General features: G+C 43.3%; 2 protein-coding genes and 1 long non-coding RNA gene across 11 annotated transcripts in view; 1 reads left to right on the top strand and 2 right to left on the bottom strand.

The window, feature by feature from the left end:
* mtmr11 (myotubularin related protein 11) overlaps positions 1–6,952 on the bottom strand; it is a 24,272-nt gene extending 17,320 nt beyond the window's left edge. For both annotated transcript variants that reach the window (XM_047808555.1, XM_027157809.2), the window contains exon 1: positions 6,692–6,952. Coding sequence is in view for 1 of the 2 variants with exons in the window: in XM_027157809.2 (XP_027013610.2) it covers positions 6,692–6,745 (54 nt within the window). In the remaining variant the exon portion in view is untranslated. The remainder of the gene's footprint in view (positions 1–6,691) is intronic.
* Positions 6,953–7,174: 222 nt separating this feature from the next.
* Positions 7,175–9,113, top strand: LOC113649821. The gene is made up of 2 exons (XR_003442234.2): positions 7,175–7,536; positions 8,769–9,113. It is a non-coding gene; the product is annotated as an uncharacterized LOC113649821 (long non-coding RNA).
* A 1,011-nt stretch (positions 9,114–10,124) lies between these two features.
* otud7b (OTU deubiquitinase 7B) overlaps positions 10,125–22,500 on the bottom strand; it is a 27,232-nt gene continuing 14,856 nt past the window's right edge. For 2 of the 8 annotated variants that reach the window (XM_027157800.2, XM_027157799.2), the window contains exons 2-12: positions 22,496–22,500; positions 20,688–20,936; positions 19,636–19,869; positions 19,195–19,296; positions 18,693–18,820; positions 18,422–18,528; positions 18,151–18,278; positions 17,266–17,415; positions 16,680–16,794; positions 16,061–16,145; positions 10,125–15,936 (exon numbers count right to left, since the gene is read on the bottom strand). The exon at positions 22,496–22,500 is cut by the window's right edge and continues 185 nt beyond it. In XM_027157800.2, the coding sequence (XP_027013601.1) occupies positions 14,527–15,936; positions 16,061–16,145; positions 16,680–16,794; positions 17,266–17,415; positions 18,151–18,278; positions 18,422–18,528; positions 18,693–18,820; positions 19,195–19,296; positions 19,636–19,869; positions 20,688–20,936; positions 22,496–22,500 (2,713 nt within the window). In that variant the 3' untranslated portion in view covers positions 10,125–14,526. The remainder of the gene's footprint in view (positions 15,937–16,060; positions 16,146–16,679; positions 16,795–17,265; positions 17,416–18,150; positions 18,279–18,421; positions 18,529–18,692; positions 18,821–19,194; positions 19,297–19,635; positions 19,870–20,687; positions 20,937–22,495) is intronic. The other 6 variants (XM_027157808.2, XM_027157807.2, XM_027157802.2 and 3 more) reach the window with 5 other exon arrangements.

Genomic DNA, 22,500 nt, shown 5'->3' with positions numbered 1-22,500 from the left:
TTGTACTGCTGAGGTTTCAGTTTTGTAGGAGCTCGGTCACATGACCACTGCTTTCTCTCTCGCTTTCTCTGTCTCTCTCGCTCTCACACACACACACACACACACACACACACACACACACACACACACACACACACACACACAGTAATAACTGTTCCACTGCTCACAGCTTTCCAGCTTCTGTGGCATGAGAATTCACTCCTCACCTCCTCTTACTCTCCTCCGTGAAAAACAGCAGGTCGGAACGCATAAACCTCACAGTGTTAACTTTATTACTCTCTGACTAAAAAGCGCAATAGACCTCTGTGTGTGAGAGCATGTGTGTGTGTGTGTGTGTGTGTGTGTGTGTGTGTGTGTGTGTGTGTGTGTGAGAGGGCGTCAGGAATCAACCTTCTGCGAGGTGAAGCTCAAAGGGCCAACGCCGGCTTGGTTACACACCGCACGCTGCATTGTTGCGTTTGATGTCCTCTTAATTCTATCGTCTTCTTCGCGATTGGACGGACAGACAAAGGACAGAGAGAGAGGTGTGACCTCAAAGAGGCCCTTTGAAATTATTTTCACCGCCGCCACAAAAATACTCATTCACAACTCGTCCGTCACGGAGAAGTCAGAGTTAAACACCGCATCGCCGCTCGGTCTGAGCTCACGAGAGTGTTTAATAAAGCGCTAAAGTTTTATTTTTTACAAACAAATTTTCATCTTAAAAAAAACAAACAAACAAAAAAAAACACTATAAAGAAGGACGAATAAAATATCTTAAAAAAAGATTTCTGTTTTAAAATTCATAAAACAAAACATTTATATTACTAAATATGAAAAGATAATCATTTATTAAAGGGTGGGCACGGTGGCTTAGCAGTTAGCATGTTCGCCTCACACCTCCAGGGTTGGGGGTTCGATTCCCTCCTCCACCTTGTGTGTGTGGAGTTTGCATGTTCTCCCCGTGCCTCGGGGGTTTCCTCCGGGTACTCCGGTTTCCTCCCCCGGTCCAAAGACATGCATGGTAGGTTGATTGGCATCTCTGGAAAATTGTCCGTAGTGTGTGTGTGTGTGTGTGTTTGAGAGAGACTGTGTGTGTGTGCCCTGTGATGGGTTGGCACTCCGTCCAGGGTGTATCCTGCCTCGATGCCCGATGACGCCTGAGATAGGCACAGGCTCCCCGTGACCCGAGAAGTTCGGATAAGCGGTAGAAGATGAACGAATGAATCATTTAATAACACATTATTGTGTTAACACATTAACACATTAACACAATATTCACATTATTGATATCATCATATTACACTGCTATCTACACTGCTATGTAAACACACACACACAAACACGCACGCACACACACACACACACACACACACACACACACACACACACATACGTTAGCCCTAAGTTTATACTGTTTACTCATATTTATTCAGGCATAAAGGAATTATGGTACAATTCGGATAACAAGAGAAGGATCAGGATGACAGGGATGAGAAGGTTCTCCAACACCTCGACAATACCGATCGGTTACGAGGAAGTTAAAATGTCGAAGAAATCGCTGTCACTTTTGGTGTCAGTCCCCCTGAAAACATTAATGTGTTCGTGTCAAAAGTAAAACCCAGATTCGACTCCACGCTTCGTTCCTGCGTGAGGAAGGAACGCAGACGGCAGGACGGCAGAACTCCAACAAAACATCCATGTGGCTTTGATCGGCGCACAAAGCTCGATTGTTCTTCATGATCAGAACACTGAAAGGTTAAGTGACTCTGCTGCCTGAGCCTCTCGTCACAACAAACTTTACATGGACGATATAAACCGGCTGTTATTCGTCAGGAGCCAGGTTCTACATTTACACTCAGAACTGCGGATGAGACCCGAAATCTTACAAGTTCATCTGTCGGTTATGATTGTAATTCCATATAAATCTGTATTAACATCAAAAAGATCTCGATAGAAAACCAAAAAACGTTACGTCTCATTATCCTTTAAAAATAACCGCGCCCCCTGGTGGACTGGAGGCCCAGAGCAGCCGCCTGTAACGAGATCCAAGACATAAACAAAGCAACTTGGAAAGAATTTGTCATGTCAGTGAGCTGTGGACTGACGGCTAAACCTCTGGTGTGATTTTACGCTCGCTGCTGTTTAATAGTCACAGCGTTTAGCTGGAATTTATTCACTCGCTCGACGGTTCTCCCACATGTTGTGCCTGGCAGTCGTACGAGAGGAAAGTCCAAGGGCCGTAAAACCTATAAACGGTAACAAGAATCCTTTAAAGCCGCGATTTATCCTGAAGGCGTGTCAAGATGTTTCATGCTTTTGCTGTGAAGCAGGATCGTTTTCACGGCACACCTGGATCAAATGTAAACCGCTCTTTACGCCGCCGTCTAAATATTTAGAATGTGGGTCGATCTTCGTGGAGATAGAAACAGACGCTAAAAAGAATGTGTAACCTTAGAAGTGTTAGCAGTCATGATGACCTCTTTCACACACAATCCAGCACACTCTGGTCCAGATACAATTTTTTTGGTGCAAAGCTCATAAAGAGTTATAGTAATAAGGTAGAAGTCTGCTTTCATGTAACGTTATGGCCCACATGGAAAGGGTGTGTATGTGTGTGTGTGTGTGTGTGTGTGTGTGTGTGTGTGTGTGTGTGTGTGTGTGTGTGTGTGACTCATATTTATACCAGTAGCTTTTTATTTTAGTCTTGATCTACAGCCACAAGTAATCAAAGCCGCAATCTCAACATCCAAGACTTTACTACAGCAAACTGGAGAGTCTGAGAGTTTGTTTCCTCACAAAACCCAAACAGTGAGTATCAGGAGGTAACTGAACCTTCTGGTCAGGAGTGTGTTTATATTCACGTCATTTTGTGAACGTTCGTCTCCGTGGTGACACCGAATACATCCCAGTCAGCACACTGGAACATATGGAACATCTCAAACCTCCTTTCACCAGCCAGCTATTAAGGAGACTGGAAATGGGAGACATTGATTTACGTAGCTGCTGTTTCTCCATGGTGTTAGATGCGACCGAACATGTGATTAGAAACAAGGTGCAAGAAATCTCCCAAGTAAACAATCTCTTCGGATTGAGAGAGCAAAACTGTGATCTCCGGGTGATCGGGGCAATCGTTCTCCTGTCAATCACAGCAATAACACATTGTGGTCATACTGTATATGAGCTCATGCATGAGGAAGAGAGATTACAGTGTTGTTTCTCAGGCTGGCTTTAAATGTCTTGGTGGAAGCATGTGTTCTGTGGTGTGATAGAGGAGAGCTGGTAGGGAATTGTCAAGATGCCAGAAAATTAGGAATAAATATGAGAAAAGGTTCAGCTGCATGTTGAAAGAGTAAATGTAGTAAGAAGCGAGCCAGCCAGGAGTACCACCAAACAGAGCAATGCACTTGGTGATCGACAAAATGTGCTAATCGCTAAACGGTTTCTTTATTCCAGTCTACACAGGTGTGAAAGTCTTTTCCACTGTAAGACCACACGCAGCTGTTCAAGCCACTCAGACCACTGAAGGTAAAATAAGCAGAAATACCAGATGCCTTCGCTACACCCACATATCTGCACACTTGCCTAACTTCACCACAAAGGTGTGATTTCCATGAGCAAATACTTCTCTGTGCTGACAAAACAGAACGGAAATGATGTTGACTTAAAAGCACTTATGATGAAAATCTAAAATCAGCTGCAGCATTAAAAAGACAACAACAACAACAACAAAAAAAAAACTGTCACACTCTTATAAAAGAATAATCCATGACAATGCTATACACCTGAAACCCGTCATCATATTTACTGAAGCCTGGTGTGCTTTAATGAATGATTATACATTCACATTTAAATGTAATGATTAGTTCCTGTTGTCACTTTATGTGTTAGACGTTATAGCAGCTCTAAACAATCATGCCCTCTCTTTTTGTCTCTCCTGGTGCTAATTCTTCTTCACCTCTGACACCGGAGACTCCTTCCTTTAACGCTAAATAAAAATCTCCTTACAAAAAACTTCACTTTCACCCGTATGTGAAACGTTCCTGTCTTCCTACAGAACCGATACGGTATCCGAGGGAGTGCATTAACCCTGTGATGTAGCTGCACTACTGTCAGAACATCTGACCACCTTCTGACCAATCAGAGTCCAGAATCTCAGCACTGACTGTAGTGAAATGTTCCTGAAGGCTTTTTTTTGTTGTTGTTTGTGTTCTTTTCCTTGCAGGAAAATGTTCCAGACTATAAAAACAATATTGAAAGCCTGTGCTGTTGTCATGCCAATAACGACAGATTCCTATTTTGGGGTTTTTAAAAGCAGAAATTAAAGTGTGCACATGCTGACTTTTAACCTAGCAATGGATGGATGAGCGGTTAGAGCTGGCAAAAAACAGCAGTGGGGAAGGAAAAAAAAAAGCAATCCTGTGTGACCAACATTTATTGTCTCTAACACACACACACACACACACACACACACACACACAGGGATTCCTTTTCAATATCCATCATATGCATAGCCATGGTAAGACCAGTATGTCACATGCGCCCACTTTTTTTTCCTGCCTCTGGTTGCCATGGAAACAGCCAGATGTTAAGAACATCCCCGTTGTGCACGCAAGCGTTGAGGGTGAGGGGATTCCTCAAAATAACCAGACAGCGAGAGAAAGAGAGAGAGAAATAAAGGGTGAGAGAGAACCTTAAAAACGGGAAACAATGTAGATTACAATAGAATATTTAGTTCGATTTTATTCGCAAACAAATATCTCCCCAAATAAATAATTAAATAAACAAAATCCTAAACAACCAAACTCTATGATCACTAAGCAACAGCTCGCTTTCAAAACGCATTTAAAAAACTCACAAAAAAAAAAACATGAATTCGACAGAAAAATCAAAAATTTATGGAAGGAGTCTCCAGTGTTAGTGGTTTCGCTTTCAAATGTTTACTGTCTGAGGGTCAAGAACGACAGAGCCATGGTGTCATGTGTTATGTCATGAAGGAATATAGTGACATTACAAAGAACAAGACATGTCTAGTATCGTGTGCTAGGTTTGCTAATCTAATCCGTGAACGAAGCTAGCATGAAACATGTGAATACTGGAAATAAACCACCCAATGGCTGAAAAGGCCACGCCCACAAGCATCAGTTCTCTCAGCGTGAGAACAAAGACTGTTTTATATGCAGCGCTAATGTCCAGGCTGCGCAAGCAGGAATTCAGGTTAACCTCCATACACACGCAGACAAAAGATTACAGGGTCTAAATAAAGTGCTGCCTGAGCGCTACTGTACGTGGCAGGAACATCAACCTAACCATGGGCTTGGAGCAGTCTAATTACTGTTACTTGCCAAAACACAATAACAGCACAGTCAAATCAAGATCTGTAACACAGAGGAGTGTTTAAAATAAAAACCACACACACACACACTAGCGTTTAACAAAATAACACTCCGACAAATTAGAAACAAACGTCTTTTCTTTTTCCCACCAAAACGCACACTGAGCTCATGGGGTCAGGAATTAAATCATGAAATAAATTCAATAAAAAAAAAAAACATTTTCTGTACTTTTAGCCCAAACTCTAAGTCTACAGGCACAAGAAGGTGAAGGTGTACTACACAGGGGAAGGAAGCTGTTTTAGCTAACTGGTCAGGGTTAGAGTTGATAGACTGGAATAATGAAACCGTTTAGCGATTAGCACATTTTGTCAATCGCCAAGTGCATTGCTCTGTTCGGTGGTACTCCTGGCTGGCTCGCTTCTTACTACATTTACTCTTTCAACATGCAACATTTTGCACCATTCTGTATTTAAAAAAATGTTTGTTTTTTTATTTACGATGTTTAAATTTACTTTACATTTTTATGATAACGTCAGCCGATTCAGTGACGTTCTGAGCAAAAGACCCCTGATGACCTGAAGTCGCCTAAAACCTGTATGAGTGATACAACAGACACTGATACAACTGCAGCCTTGACAGAACCTAAACACAACATGCTAACTGACAGAAAAAAATATCTTTTTCGACTTTACACGAGTTCGTCCGTATGTCGATCGATGACGTAAAGCAGATTGTAGACGATATCTTTAACAGCAGATATTTGGGATGAGATTTTTTTTCCTCGTTCTCGTTTGTTAACGTAACGTTTGCTCAGATGATGACTCGCTTACGATATTTTTATTAGAAATATCTATACAGAAATATTTGGATTATTAAATATACCGATACGATATTTAATATCGCCCCAGTTTAATTCCGTTTCCAAAAAATTCAACAGAGACTCGACAGATTGAACGGAATTTATTACTCACAACAGGCTTAAACGTTCAGTGAATTATTAAACGATAATGGGTTCGATTTAATATCGTATAAATGAATCACGATAACAAACCACACATTGTTCAAGCCACTGGATTAAAAATAAAATACAAACTTAAACTCCGGTGTTTTGCAAAACCTGCATTTATCTCAGTTTCTTTATTTTCCTTGTTTATGTAAAACACTTATAATAAAATAAGTATTTTTAACTTGATTCCTTTTTAAGGTGAGTGACTCGTCTCATTCGCTCAGTTTGAGGTCATAGAAAACTTTGTGGTCTTCTGTCTTTTTGTATTTTGTCGTTTTAGCTTTTAATATTGTGTATTTAAGCTTTAAGTCGTGTGTAAATAAAGGATTTGAGATTTATGTTTTATTATTTTGATGTATAAAGGTCTTACCTTCAGATCTGGTATCTGTCGCACTTTAAACGTTGTTTTAGATCCAGTTAACATCTTCTCGGTAGAAATAATATTTAATTACACAATAAACACAAAACCGAGTTAATGTAAAGGTTTTCGGTCTAAATGTATTGCCCTGGGCTCCATCTCTCTCTCCCTCTCTCTTTCTGTCTCTCTCTCTGTCTGTGTCTCTCCCTCCTTCTCTCTCTCTCTCTCTCTCTGCCCTTCTTCCCCTCTCCCTCTCTCCTTCTCTCTCTCTGTCTCTCTCCTCCTCCCCCTCTCCCTCTCTTCTCCTCTCTCTCTGTCTCTCTCTGCCCTTCTTCCCCTCTCCCTCTCTCCTTCTCTCTCTCTGTCTCTCTCCTCCTCCCCCTCTCCCTCTCTGTCTCTCTCTGCCCTTCTTCCCCTCTCCCTCTCTCCTTCTCTCTCTCTGTCTCTCTCTGCCCTTCTTCCCCTCTCCCTCTCTCCTTCTCTCTCTCTGTCTCTCTCTGCCCTTCTTCCCCTCTCCCTCTCTCCTTGTCTCTCTCCTCCTTCCCCTCTCCCTCTCTCCCTCTCTCTCTCTCTCTCTCTCTCTCTCTCTCTCTCTCTCTCTCTCTCTCTCTCTCTCTGTAGTTTAACGCTTTAAATCCAGCTGAAGAATCTTCTTTAGCGCCATTCACATTTGTCTCTGGAACAAAGAGACCAGTAGGAGAGCTTCGGACTGATTAAAGCGGAGTAAAATGACTTTCCTCTTGTTTACTGCTTCGCCATCGTGAAAACGACACTGACGCTTTTACACAGTGACGAGGAAAAAACAGAAGGGAAGAAAAGGGCTCGCGCACCTCTCGCTCTTAAAGGGACAGCGCGCGGTATGAGAATTTGATTCCTTGACTCGGAATCGTTTTTTTTTTATTTTTTTTTTTTATTCAGTTTAGAGCAGTGGGTCTAACTTTTTATTTCTTTTGTACATTATTAAACAAACTCACTCACTCACTCACACACACACCTCAATCACTCACTCACTCACACACACACACACACACACACACACACACACACACACTCACTCACACATACAGTCACACCTCACAATCACTCACTCACACACACACACCTCATCCACGGACACCTCACAATCACTCACTCACACACACCTCAATCACTCACTCACACACACACACCTCATCCACGGACACCTCACAATCACTCACTCACACACCTCACAATCACTCACTCACACACACTCACTCACCTCATCCAGACACCTCACAATCACTCACTCACTCACACACACACACCTCATCCACGGACACCTCACAATCACTCACTCACACACCTCACAATCACTCACTCACACACACTCACTCACCTCATCCAGACACCTCACAATCACTCACTCACACACACACACTCACCTCATCCACAGACACCTCACAATCACTCACTCACACACACTCACTCACCTCATCCACAGACACCTCACAATCACTCACTCACACACACACACACACTCACCTCATCCACAGACACCTCACAATCACTCACTCACACACACTCACTCACCTCATCCACAGACACCTCACAATCACTCACTCACACACACTCACTCACCTCATCCAGACACCTCACAATCACTCACTCACACACCTCAGTCTCTCTCTCACACTCTCACACCTCACAATCACTCACTCACACACACACTCACTCACACACCTCAGTCTCTCTCTCACACTCTCACACCTCACAATCACTCACCTCACACTCACACACACATTTGCTCGCTCACTCTCTCACTCACATTTTTATTCCACTTGTACCACACTTTTTAACTGAATTCTCTTATTAAACTTTCAAAATAAGTGTTGCTATGGTGCTCTTTTCAAACCGACCAATAGGAAGACAGAAAACATACCTTACAGCTACAAATAAACTAATAGCGTAAATTAAGGAACATAAATGAAACTCACTAATGGACAGAATCCGCAAAAAAAAAAAAAAAAAAGTAAAGTATGAACAATTCATTCGTGCTCCTCCACATGTAGCATTAAACAGCTTCATAAGCAAAACTTTACCTGCTATTTTTACCCGTTTGTCTGTTCAGGACGGTCGACGTGCGAGTTCTCCGGAGCCGTACAGCTTCAGCGCTCGTTCAGATCTGATGTGATGTGATGTGATGTGATGAGTCGTGACTGTGAGCTCAGGGCTCTGTCAGCTCTCCACTGAAACAGATACCCGCAAAGCCAAAAAGAAATGAAAACCGACCCTGGATCTATCAACAGCCGTATGACTAATTTATCACACTCTCACTGAGACTTTATTATGGACATTTAAACGAAGCAGTTCAAGCTTTTTAACCGAGAGCCGAATTAAATTAAATGTTAAACTCCACGGCAGATTTAAGGATCGCAGCAGCAGTGAAATAAAACTTCAGATGTTGTATATCTCATCGTCGGATCAGTGTGTAATTCCTGGTGACAGAGATGAATTATTCAAGCTGCACAATTTCATTTCAGACCTCAGAGTGATCTGGTTATGTCGTGTCAATCGAACGGATCCGTTTTACTCCGCCGTAAGCAGAAACGTTCCAGTTTCCAGACGTCAGGGCTTGAAATTGTAGCGATCGCATTCCGTTCTGGATTCTGATTGGTCAGAAGGCGCTGATTCGTTTCCTCTAGCAGCAGAGGTTTATATGCGAATTAGATGCTCATATTAATATCGATATTAATGCACTCGTGGTAATATAGTATTGTTTCCATAGTAACAGCTGATTCACAGGGAGTCGTAAGGTTATCCGTTGTGCGGTCGTTGATAGGGTGAAATGTGTTTATGTAACTTTAATAGAAGGAGCTCCTGTACAAGCTGTTAGAGTAAAAATAATCAAACTACTAGAAGGATTTCTTCATTTAAATAGTCAGGATGGATCGATTAGCATGTTTGAATATTCATTCGTTCATTTTCTACCGCTTATCCGAACTTCTCGGGTCACGGGGAGCCTGTGCCTATCTCGGGTGTCATTGGGCATCGAGGCAGGATACACCCTGGACGGAGTGTCAACCCATCACAGGGCACACACACACACACACTCTCATTCACACACACACACACACTACAGACAATTTTCCAGAGATGCCAATCAACCTACCATGGATGTCTTTGGACCGGGGGAGGAAACCAGAGTACCCGGAGGAAACCCCCGAGGCACGGGGAGAACATGCAAACTCCACACACACACACAAGGCGGAGGTGGGAATCGAACCCCCGACCCTGGAGGTGTGAGGCGAACGTGCTAACCACTAAGCCCCTGTGCCCAAATATTTGAATATGCAAAAAAGTATTATTAACAATATTAATTTCTAGCACAGCAATCCTAACTTTTGTTTGTACGCTGACTGAAACCTTAAAGTGCTTAAAGTATAAATGGTTTATTTAAATAATGAAAGGAAACAAACACAAACACTTTAAATACAATAAGAATTTTATTCGAACTGTGCAAAAGGAAAAAAAAAATAATAATAATAAAACAAAAACATAAAAACCAGATGTTCTTTCCATGTAGATTGCATCATCACACAGCCGGTGCCTGCCTCGTAACGCAAACGGAAATAACAGACCCAAATTTGCCCGATTAACCAGAAAAATAAAAGATTTGGTTGAATAAATTGCATCTGTACATGCACCAGGTTCAGTCTCATGCAAACGGGTGGAGGCTGATGAACGGCGTTCGGTCACACGTTAAAATATACAGTATAAAAATAGTCAAGTCTGTTACACCAAAACAAAATGAAGCTTGCTGAGTCGAAATGAAAAGTCTGGAGGCCTGTCAGAGACACCGAGCTAAGAAAGAACACCCTAGTTTTGGAAGGAAGGAAAGAAAAAAGAAAAAAAAACCTTTAGGAAAAAAATTCTTATTATAAATATACATATTCAAAATCATAGCATTTTAGGTCTTTTAGAAGAAATTAGTGTTTGCACGAGAGCCCAGAGCACTGAAGAGGCTCCTGTTGGTCAGCCTGTAAATCTCTCTCCGTCTCTCTCTCTCACACACACACAGACACACACACACACACACACACACACACACACACACACACGAATACTGACTGCTTCATCCCTTCTCTTTCCTCAGTGTCCCACGAACCCTGTACATTCTCATTGTTAGAAACACTGTAAAACTGCTCTCACTGTACAAAAATAACTCGAACGTATTTGTACAACCGCCGTCTTTGTTTTTGTTTTTAAATACAAGAAAAAAAGGTTTAGTGATAGTGCGTTGTGTTAAGACGAATGTTAGCTACAGCAAGAAACAACGGAGAAATGGAAAGAAAAAAACAAACAAACGCTCAGCTGGATTGTTTTTGGTGGGGACGAGTTTGTGGTACTTGTAATACTTTTAAGTGGACTTTTACACACACACACACACACACACACACACACACACACACACACACACACACACACACACACACAGCTTTGCTCACATGTTGTTGGATATTGGACTGGATTTGGGGGGAAAAAAAAAAAAAATCTTTTTAAAAAATAATAAAAATCTCAAACAAGTTTAAGGACATTCTTTGTAACCTACACAAAATCCTCCTGACTAATACACCAGAATAAATGTACAGAAGCAAGCAGTGAGCTTTAGTTGACCAGCTGGTAACTTAATAGCTAAGCATTTAAATGCTTAGGTATTAAAATATACAACAGTATAGCTGAATGTATACAAGCCTCAGGACCACCAGGTTCAGGTGTGTGTGTAAATGTGAAACCGGGAAAAATAAAATCGTGCCAGATTTCCATACTGATTTTCACCAATAAATGTTAAAAAAACAAAAACAAAAAAACAAAACAAAGCTGACTTCCGATTAGCCACACTCATAAAATGCTCACTGAAACCCTGAAAATGCCACGTAACTGGTGACGGCGACGCCTCGATCCTTTTATAGGGCAACGTTATTAATTATTTATTTTATCAGAATCGTTTGTGTGAAGCGACCGAGTTCGACAGAATGTTCATTAAACCGCTGTGTAACAGTAAGAAATGAAACCGGACCGTGTGATAGATAAATAAATTAAAAACTCACAGTAACTCGTCGTCGACGACGCGGTTTTGACGGGTCACGTTACCGAGAGCTTCCTTATACGTACGTTTACTCAAAATCACGAGTGAAACGTAGGATATTAAATAACTGGTAGACGGTCGATACCGAATGTCTCGTGTAAATGGATGATTTACAAATAAACTCCTTTGTGTTCAGATGGAAGAATGAAAAAGATCTGCGTATAAATATGTAAATACGCGTGGAAATTTGTAGGGACCCTTAAAGGTTCTACATAGAGTCCAACAACGAGGGTTTCAGTGTTAGAAACCTTTCAGGAAGCAAAGAGCCTTTAAAGAACCCTTAAAGAGCCTTTAAAGAACCCTTACAGAGCCTTTAAAGAGCCCTTACAGAGCCTTTAAAGAACCCTTACAGAGCCTTTAAAGAACCCTTACAGAGCCTTTAAAGAACCCTTACAGAACCCTTAAAGAGCCTTTAAAGAACCCTTACAGAGCCTTTAAAGAAGCCTTGAATCTAAGACTGTCGGTAATGTTACTTCTCTAGGCAGTTGCTCTCACCTGAAACCTACAGAAACTCAGCTAAAAGAGATGGAGATTAAGATGGAAACCGGTGCATCCCTAGAGTTTAGAAATCTGAAGCACTTTTTAGGGTCCTGGGTTATTAATAATAATTACTGGCACCTTTTGGTGTTTTCTCAGCCATGTAACAAACGAAATACTGAAGAACTAACTACACAACTGCGCCCTCCACTGGACAAAACAGCGAATCACGTTAACGGAGAAAAAAAAAAAACCTTCCCTGTAGCTCATCTTACAATCAGAATCGTTCACGGTGTATTAACATTGTCGCCACTTTAAGGGGTCACAAGAACAGTACTGATGCAGTTTTTTGGTCAACAGAAAACTGAATTATTGCATATAGCAGAGCAGTGCAGGAGAACATCTTCAGGTTCTGGAGCTTAGCGCTTAGCGAGCCCAAGAATCTCAGCAGCACCGTTCACTAATATTTAAAGCACTAAAGCATAGTTCAGAGAAATGAGTAAGTGTGTTCACTTTGAAGCTTTTTCTTTTTTTTGTTGCTCAGACGCAGTACGACGGACTACATTACACACAGTACAACACGCAGGATTATACCGAGGAACCGTCCTACAGGCTGTACACTCGTTCGTTATGGCCGTTTTTTTTTTTTTTTAAAGATCGACGGTGCTCTCTTGTTCGTTTTCGACTACGACGGTCGATCTCTTCAGCTCTCGCGCGCTGACCGACGACGACGAGTCGACGGGATGAGACCAGCAGGCGAACAAGAACGTTTTTAAATAAAGACAGACATTTGTTTTTGTTGTTTTTTTCCTTCCTTTCTTTCTTTCTTTCTTTCTTTCTTTCTTTCAGGTTTGTAGTGAAAGTGGTATTCGGTGTACAGAGAATCGAGTACCTGGGATTTTTTTTTTTTTTAAATAATTTACTATTTGTTTATTAGGGTTTATTAGCATTATTCACACATTTTACTAGCTTTTCGGAAGTTCGTCTCATTTAAACACGCTAAATTATTTCAGAATTCCGATGCTGTGGTTTTTCATTATGGACACGTGCCTACTAAAGAAAAACTAGATTTCACCGGTGCTTTGAGAAATTAACCTGTACATGTTCCAATAATCTCGATAAGGACCGGAGCGAGACTAGGAAAGGCAACTAGGAAACAGCGAGGTCGAGTCAAATCAGAGCTGAGCTCCTCCACGGGGTCTCACCGACACGCCGTCTGATGGTGAACAGAACAGTCGAACGTCTTCGTTATCGTCACACCAAAGAAAAACACACGATGTCAGGATTAGAAAAGTGCTTGACTTTGTGCAGAGAAAAGTCCACTGATGCACCTTTTATTATTTAGGGGGGAAAAAAACAAACAAACAGTCAAAAAAACAGCACGTCTTGCTATTTCTATTTGCCCTACAGGTGGGATTTAGCTTCAGAGGATTTCAAAAATATTCCTCAAACCTTAGGGTACTTTAGTTGAGGGTAACAATATCTAAAGACTTCAGGAGATGATTACAGCAGGATGAACTAGTGTCGTTAATTCTGAGAAATTCATACGCCGTCTTAACGAGCGTCTTTCCGATGTGGACACGACGTTAACTGCTTTCTGTACCTGCTAGATTCACGCCTCACCTTCACCTACAACAAGTCACTATACAGTCAGACCTTTGACTGGAAAAGTTTTGGAGATGCCAAAAATGGTCAGAAGGATCCTGTTAGGACATGGCTTTGGGGCAGAGCTGAAACATTGGGGGAGGAGAAAAAAAACAAACAAACAAACAAAAAAAACCTTTTCTCTACAATCATATGGCAAAATGGGTTCTACTAAAACCTTATTCATCCCATGCCAACATTCCCCCAAGAGTCACTGAAAGTCTAGTAAATGTGAAGCTGTACACATGTGCATCTTCTGGTTGTGCTTCATGTCAAATATTTTGCATGTCATGTCTTTTACTCAATGCAGCACAAGTCTGCCCCACCCAGGACGAAAAAAAGACTGCCTCGATACTCGTCGCGATCGCGAAGTGTCGCGACGGTGACATAGCAAGTAAGAACGGCACGACGGCGCCGACAACAAATCTACCGCCTAAAATCCACTGCAAAAGCAACAGAGGTACGGACTCCTGACTTTGCGCCCATCCCCTTAGTGTCGACTAATCGTAGTCCCTTCACGACGGCACAGGAAGGCCCCGTTGAAATCCTACTTGAGACCTGCTGAGTCTCACGTGGAGAAGACAGCGCTACAAGGTACCAGGGTAAATGTGGTTCCACCTTAGAACCTGTGCATGGCTGTGTCAGTTTCTCTTCTTTTCAGCTCCTCTCTGTAGCAGTACGAGCAGTAATTGCAGGTTTCTGGGTGTCCGTAATAATTGCAGGTCGGTGTTCGGCACCGGGTTGACTGCAGGCTTGCCAATCCACCAGCGCTGCCCAGAGAATAGTGCCTGACCGGTGGCGGCCCACCTCGGCTGTCCAGTCCTGATAGCAAGCCGTTGGCATACGCGCCAGCAACCGACTCACTGTGGAGCTCTGGTATATCCTGCGGATGGTTGTAAGCGGATGAGAAGCAAGGTGCTGCACAGCTAGGGGTTGGTGGATGGTAATGAGTGTGAGCATGGACGGGGCCTTGGCTCAAGGGGCAGTGGCGTGGTAGGGTGGCGTAGGACGGCAGGCCTGGGTAGGTGGATGGTGAGCCACCAGCTAGCTGGCGGCGGGTGTCCATGTAACCGGAAATGTGAAGGTGCTGGGGGAGTGGCGAGGGTGAGTGTTCCAGGAAGTTGGCTCTAGGAATGGGCACAACACCTGTATAGAGTGATGGGGTAAAAGAGGGTGATTTGATGGTGTTATAATGGGGATGCGGCGCTTCGGTCGCATCCTCTTTTCCGTCAAAGCCACGGAAGCCAGATTCTGACTGCTCTTTCTTGGCTTGGGCTCCATTTATTACCGCTTTGCGCTCGGCCTCCCTTTTCTGCTCCTGCTCTGCACGAAAACGTTCCTCAGCATCCAAAAGGTATCGCTGAATCATCTCTTCCTGGTACGGCTGCCTATCGCTTGTAGTCAGAAGGCCGGCAAAAATGTAGCGTCTTTCACCCTGCATAGCTGCTCGCAGGATGTTCAGACTCGCCTTTACGTCAGCACTGTACTTGTACGAGTCTCCTTCCGAACTGCTGTTTCCGTTCTGCGAGGACGGAGAGCCTTTGCCCGAGTCCTCCGAGCCGGGATTGGTCGAGGAAGAGCCGTCTTTTCCGTCCTTGCTGTCTTTGCGTCCGCGAAGGGACCCTTTTTTCTTCTCTGCACCTTCAGGTTTTCCTGGTCCACCTGCCGCAGCTTTTCCTGTCATCAGTCCACCCACGTTCTTCTTCAGCTTGCTGCCCAAACTCTTACCAAAGCTTCCCAGCTTGTTGGCCACTGAGTCTGCCCTCTTCTTATCTTTATCTTTGTCCTTTTCTTTGTCCTTTTTGTTCTTCTCCTTACCCATCGTTCCGGTTGAGCCGCTGCTGGACGAACTCGAGGAGCTGGAGGATTTACCTGCTGTTCCGCTGCTGCTGCCTGTTGCGCTGCTGTCCCCATTTCCGTTGGAGCTGCTGCTCACAGACTCTTTATCGGATTCACCAGAGTCGGGAGGCGTGCGGGCGTCCTCTCCGGCCGAGGCGGTCGGAGACTCGGGCTGGGCCAGAGGAGCCTGCTGTAGGGAAGTAAATAAGAAGTCACTAAATTAAATCTAAGCAAAAATATACATTTAAAAAACAAACAATATTACGGTCATATTCTTTGGGCAAATGGTCGCTGGTCTCAGGTAAGAGGCTCACCTGTACCTCACACGGCAAAGGAAGCCATGTTACGTTCATGTAGGTGTGTAGCAGGTGGAGCTTCGCCTCCAGAGATAAAGTGACACTGAAAAGAGGAAAGGAACCTCAATCCGTAATTCATATTTTGTAAATTTAATACATAAATCTATGAATCATATAATCAACAAACAGCATTTGTCAATTCAGACTGGTGATTTTTACTGGTGTTCTATTCAGAGCGAGTGTTTAAATATAATCTCCATTAGTGACTACACTAAAGTGTTGCTAATCTGGGGCATGAGCCAGGTGACACTTGTAATCCGGCAGGTTCTGAATCCTCAGAGCATCTTAAATTAGAGACACTTAGAAGAGGATTAGATTCCGTACGTGTCGGTGTTTCATTGACGTTTAACAAATAACAGACCATAAAATTAGTCCTGTACGAGTCTCCGGTACTATAATAGACCGATATAAATGTTTTGTTACTGAATTTGACCTACTGCATGACTTGCTCTGACCAAACAGAATCGAGAATCAAACGCTCCTGTGTTATAAAGCGCTTTAAAAGCTTTCTAGGCGAAGATAAGACTTATTCTTTGATATAACCGGCTCCTCCTCTTATATGAAATGAGGTTGGTACCTAGCGAGCATCACGTTGTCCACGTCGTCTTTGCCCCACTCCCAGTCCTTGCCAGGATCCACAGCGAAGTGCACGGGAAGCATCTTATAATCCGAGTCTGTCAGAGGAATCACCACTGCAAGGAAGCGACTGTTTAAGTCGATACATCATCTTTAAGTGCCCTCGCCTCAGGGCTCGGTTTTATTAACTCTGGTGCATTTAATCATAAGCATTTGGGTCCAGGACGTCTGCTTAGATGTCTGCACTATGTAGTGACCTGCTGAAATGACGGATCATCCCACAGGCTGCATCTTAAAAAAGGTTTTACTGATGGGTTCTGATGCTGTATGGCACATTGTTGTGTACGAAAACAGACAAAAAGACTTTGCAGAGCTAAAAACACTCATAGTAGAATCACCTTCTATAATTTTTTTTATCTATAATGGACGTATTTTGTTCTTGAATTGATTTGTGTGAGAATTAGTCGCGTTACCAAACAAGTACGCGGCCTTGAGGTGATGATATGGTGATTCGCATTAAATTAGTCAGTAATAAATACCCTCTGCAGGGGCTTTAGACAGCTGACATCCCAGCTTGTCCTCCTTACCTTGTTCTTTGGAACCGTCCTTTTGCTCCATGGAAACCAGGGCAGAGAAATGCGCTTGGTCGTAGGCCAGGACCAGCGGCGAGCGGTGACACTTGTGAGCCTGGACCTCCAGGGGTAGATAAATCCCACCAAATGGAATCGGGGCAAAAGCTAGAACAGACAATTGAAGACAAGTTAACGTTGAAGTCGACAGCGTGATCTTTGTGTACAAAGACAGTTCAGTTGTATGTCGGTTGTCTGGTTTGTTTTCTTTTGGTGATCGATTTGAGGTTTTGTTCTTTATTGGCTCGTGTCTTTGGTGGTTGGGTTTTGTTTCTGCTTGTTGTCTGTTGGTCGGGTTGCTATTGGATGCATCGTTTGTTGGTTTGTATGATGATTTCCATGTAGGTTGGATGAGATATTATATATATATATATATATGCATTTATTCATAATGACATTCCTTTTGTATAGCTATATCTGTCATACCACTTCATACTGTAACATACTTCTATAATAAGCACACTATATTCAGTCACATGTACATGTTACTACACCTCCTGACCTCATACCCTTATTTATTACACTGCCACGTAAATAAGCCATCTATGCACTTCTGGTTAGATGCTAACTGCATTTCACTGACTCCATACATGTACCTTGCACAATGACAATAAAGTTGAATCTAATCTAATCTAATCTAATCTGGATGGTCGGTTTGTGTTTTTGGTGTTTGGCTACCAGTTGGTTTGTTTAGATGGTTTCTTTATTTGATTGTTGCCTGGTTTGTCAGTTTCTTTCCTCTTTTTTAGGGTTGTACCATTTTTATTTTTAATTATTAAAATTCAGTTTTTATAGAATTTTCTCTAATATGTGTGTATGTGTGTGTGTGTGTGTGTGTCCTACCCTCTCCTCCCGAGTCTCTCAGCATGGTGTCGGCCACCACGACTATGGGCCTACGGAGAACATGAGCCAGAACAAACACATGGAACTCCTCCAGACTCTCATACACAGGTTCCTCCTGCGACTCGGCGCTGCGCGACACAAACACACACACGGACCGATCGAACACCAAAACACACACAAAAGAAATCTTCAAATCTTTTTAGCTTAAGACAGTCTGACAGAAGAGGAGGACAGACAGATGTTTAAACAGAAGCAGTAAAGAGAAATGAACCCGTTGCTGCTGTTAGTGCTGTAGTGTATCCTGGGTTCACTGGAGGCCAACTTCAACAGTTCATTCCACTCCTTCTGCCATTCCTCCTCGGTGTACACCAGCCCTGACTAAACACACACACACACACACACACACACACACAAAGGAATGACTGCGATTAGTCTAGAATCTTGTGCTGGCTGTTTCTCATAGCTGACTAACGCCTTTGCAACACTTCATTATGTGTAGATTCTGCAGTCAGCAGGTTTACTCCCAAGCCTCACACACTCACCTCTTTGTTCTGCATGGTCTGCTGCCACCTCCACCTGCGCTTCAGCGCCTCTCTCTCCTGGCCGTGGTCCATCAGGGCGTACAGAGACTTCCGCAGCATCAGGTCTCGATCGTGGAAACCCCACATACCTGCATGGGCATGTTGAATTAAGTTTAGAAATATAAACCTGCTGCACTGCTGTCAAAAACAAACTCTCACAACCTTCTGACCAATCAGAATCGAGAATTCATCAAATGCCTTCCTGACACAATTTCCTCCTGACATTCTTCCTCCTGTAATGATCTTTTTTTAACCACCAAACCCTGATTTATAGCCTTCAGACGCTAATAAAGTTCTAATAAACAAACTGATGAGTTGTGACGAGCTTCTCGTTGGCGTCAGCGGCATCAGGACGTTAGCATGCGCTCTCCATCTGTACAGCCGTAGCGCGCTGTGAGGAAGATTCACCTGCTGCTTCGTTACAGGAGTGTGTGGAAGCCTTTAGTGCTGATCTCGTACTCACCCAGAGAGGCGGCATGAAGGAGGCAGTTCCCGTCCCCACTGGTAGCCAACGGCAACAGACTCTGGCATCCTGAACCCAGCTTCGTCCACCAGTTTAGCCGGCCTGCGCACATTCACATTGTGTTAGATCACTGAAAATGTTCCACAGACGGCTGTGTGAGCACAGGGGAAAGCCCTACAGTACACACCCTATAGTACACACGTCATCAACGGGCAAAAAGTACAACAAATGCAATCAAATGATGAGCACGGAGTAAAATTATACCAATTACTAAGTACATCAAATTGCAGGGTTTGATGCCGCACTGAAAAGTTCAACCAGGATGTGGAATAATCGTACGTGGATTAAGAAATAAACGCCGGACTGAGCTGGCGATCATGTCCATGTTTTTGGTTTCGATATGTTTAGATCTCTGTTATTTGTGAAGATGAAAAGCCTAACCTGCGTGCTCGAGGGCCACCATCATGGACTGCTCGATGAGGTCTCGCTCGATGAAGCCACGGAAATCTTCGCGGTACACGGTGAGGTCCGGCAGCTGGAATGTGCAGACGGGGGTGTCCAGGAGCATCTCGGTCCCAATGCCACTACCTCCTACGCTGGAAACGTGAGAGCGAGCAAGAGACACGATGGTGGAACTGGCGTGAGAGATCCCTCGAGACAGACGCTTCTCTGTGGCTGCAGGGTCGACATGCGGACAAAACACAACGGATTAAAAATTTTTTATTTCGGATTCATTTTGTAATAAAATTCTCAAACAGATCATCTTCACGTTTCACACTAATACGCAGCACGTCGTCCTGCAGGTCGCTAAACCGGTCGAAGCCGAGCCGCAGCCGCGTCGTATACGGTAGCCGCGCTGCATTTTAGGAGTTAAAGTCCGTACCATACCGACCGACAGATTAGCGAATCAGACTCGTTAAACATATCTGAAATATTTCAATGTAAACATCTATAATGCGGTTCACGGTGGAGCTCCGATTTAACGCTTTGGAGCCGCTCGTGCCTGTGAGACGGACCGGTCCGACCGGCCGCCGCTCGTCCCTTGCGTTCTTGGGACAGTAGTTGGGTTTAAACGCTGTGTCTGGGCGACAAAGCAAAATGAAAACTTTGTGATGAGTAAAAAAAAAATCTGTGCTAAAGAAAGAGATTAGCTTTATAACATCAGAGTTTAACAAATTAAGTATTAAAACTTTTTTTTTTAGATAAAATAAGATGTTTTTAATAAATTGGGCATTATGAAGTAACCTGGTGGCTCTGTGGGAAGTAAAAACATGTCTATATATAATACTTGCAAACAGTTTCTGATATAAAACATAATAATAATAATAATAATAATAATAATAATAATAAAATGGCTCGATGGACGTTTGTTAATTGCTGGAAATGTTTAAATCCCTTAAGTGACAGAATGTGTGATTACTAACTCATGTTTAACCAATCAGTGGTATGTGATGTCATGTGATGTGCCTCAGACTCCTCCCTCTCTCACACACCGGGGTTTATTTCTGCGTTTTGTTCCGATGGCGTGAGAGCGGCGGTGCGCGTATCCGAGTGCAGGGAGCCTTCACCTTGTACCACGTCGTCCTGTCGGTGCAGCAGCGGCCGTCCCACTCTCGTCATGTCCTTGTGCTCCGTCAGCGTCTGTTCCCTCTCTTCTGGAAAAGAGTAGGACAGACTCCCAGCATGCACCTGCCTCAGCTGCTCGAAATCGCTCAGGGCGGCCGTCAGGTCCCAGTTCTTACCTGAGGAGGTGAGAAAACAAACCCCAGTGTTTATTTAACCCTGTTGGCAAAACGTTACGTGGTTTGGAGTTTGAACATTCGCCCGAATGTCGCCGTCGCCGTCAGACATTCCGGCGCTTCTGCCCGAGTAGAATAGAGCTCTGTATGGTCTGAAGGAAGATATATTTTTACACACATCCTTATCTGCGAGCAGCGTTGCCTGGCAACAATATGCTGGGTTTGTCGTGCTTTCACTCGCTGTGTACATTCCGTTCGCACAACTTTTTATTTTTATTTATTTATTTATTTTTATAATTTTTTTTAATTAGACCAGAAAATCAGCGTCGTGCTGCGATTAGAAATCAATTCTATGGCGTTCAAATTTACATTTTCCCCCCACAGTAAGATTTCACATCCAGATTATTAGATAAGTATTCCTAGCTGCCAGAGAGAGAGAGAGAGAGAGAGAGAGAGAGAAAGAGAGAGAGAGAGAGAGAAAGAAAGCGGGAGAGAAAGTGGGGGAGAGAGAAAGAGGGAGAGACACAGAGAGAGAGAGAGAGAGAGAGAGAGAGAGAGAGAGAGAGAGAGAGAGAGAGAGAAAGAGAGAGAGAGAGAGAGAGAGAGAGAGAGAAAGAGGGGGGGAGAGAGAGAGAGAAAAAGGGAAAGAAAGTGGGAGACAGAGAGAAAAAGAGAGAGACAGAGAGAAAAAGAGAGACAGAGAGAAAAAGAGAGAGAGAGAGAAAAAGAGAGAGACAGAGAGACAGAGACAGTGAGAGATGTTAATACCCTCTGAGATAGAGAGAGTGAGAGAGAGAGAGAGATCCTTGATGCTGTAGCCTTAACTATTTCCCCCACACACATCTTACTGGCTTTAAGATTATTAAGAAGTCTGTGTTTAGGGAACAAGCACAAGCACATTATAATGCACATCATCACATTATCACATTTTTTCCTCTCCCCCTCCTCCCCCTCCTCCATACTCTGATACTGCAGTCTGTAGCAGCCCACAGATTGTATCGTTTGCTCTTTATAAAATCTGGCACAGAGATCCAAGTCTTACAGTTTGACTTTTACCTACACAACGGTTCTGCTGCATCTTCCTGACGAAACACATCTGTGATCGGCCAAACCAGCGGTCGGCCATTTAGACAAAACTAAAATCGCATTTCGGGTCGCTTTATCCGTAACGTGAAGACGCCGAACAGGAAGTGAAGTCGTATCTCGGTGACACTTTTACGTACTGATACGGTTTAAGCAACGTGACCCTAATGTCCACAAACAAGAAAACAGGAAGTGATGCAATCTCTCAGCACAGCTTATGTTTATACTCATCATGGTGTCCGGTAGAAAAAGAGCTGACCTGACGGGGTGAAGGGGTGGGGCAAGAAAGTGCTTGGCCCCCATAATTGCTGCTTGCAGGTATGTGTGTGTAAAAAATAGATTATTTTAGTTGTATTAATTAAATTTGGTTTATCTTGAACACTGACGTGACCGGATCATTTTTGGCTTCGTCATCTCATGTCGAGAGCATTAAAGAGGTCACTGAGTAGAAGAAAATCCTGCACGTTTACGAGTCTCACCCTCC

The sequence above is a fragment of the Tachysurus fulvidraco genome, chromosome 25 (assembly GCF_022655615.1).
Source record: "Tachysurus fulvidraco isolate hzauxx_2018 chromosome 25, HZAU_PFXX_2.0, whole genome shotgun sequence".
In the NCBI taxonomy this organism is placed as follows: domain Eukaryota; kingdom Metazoa; phylum Chordata; class Actinopteri; order Siluriformes; family Bagridae; genus Tachysurus; species Tachysurus fulvidraco.
This window is presented reverse-complemented; position numbering and strand designations above follow the sequence as displayed.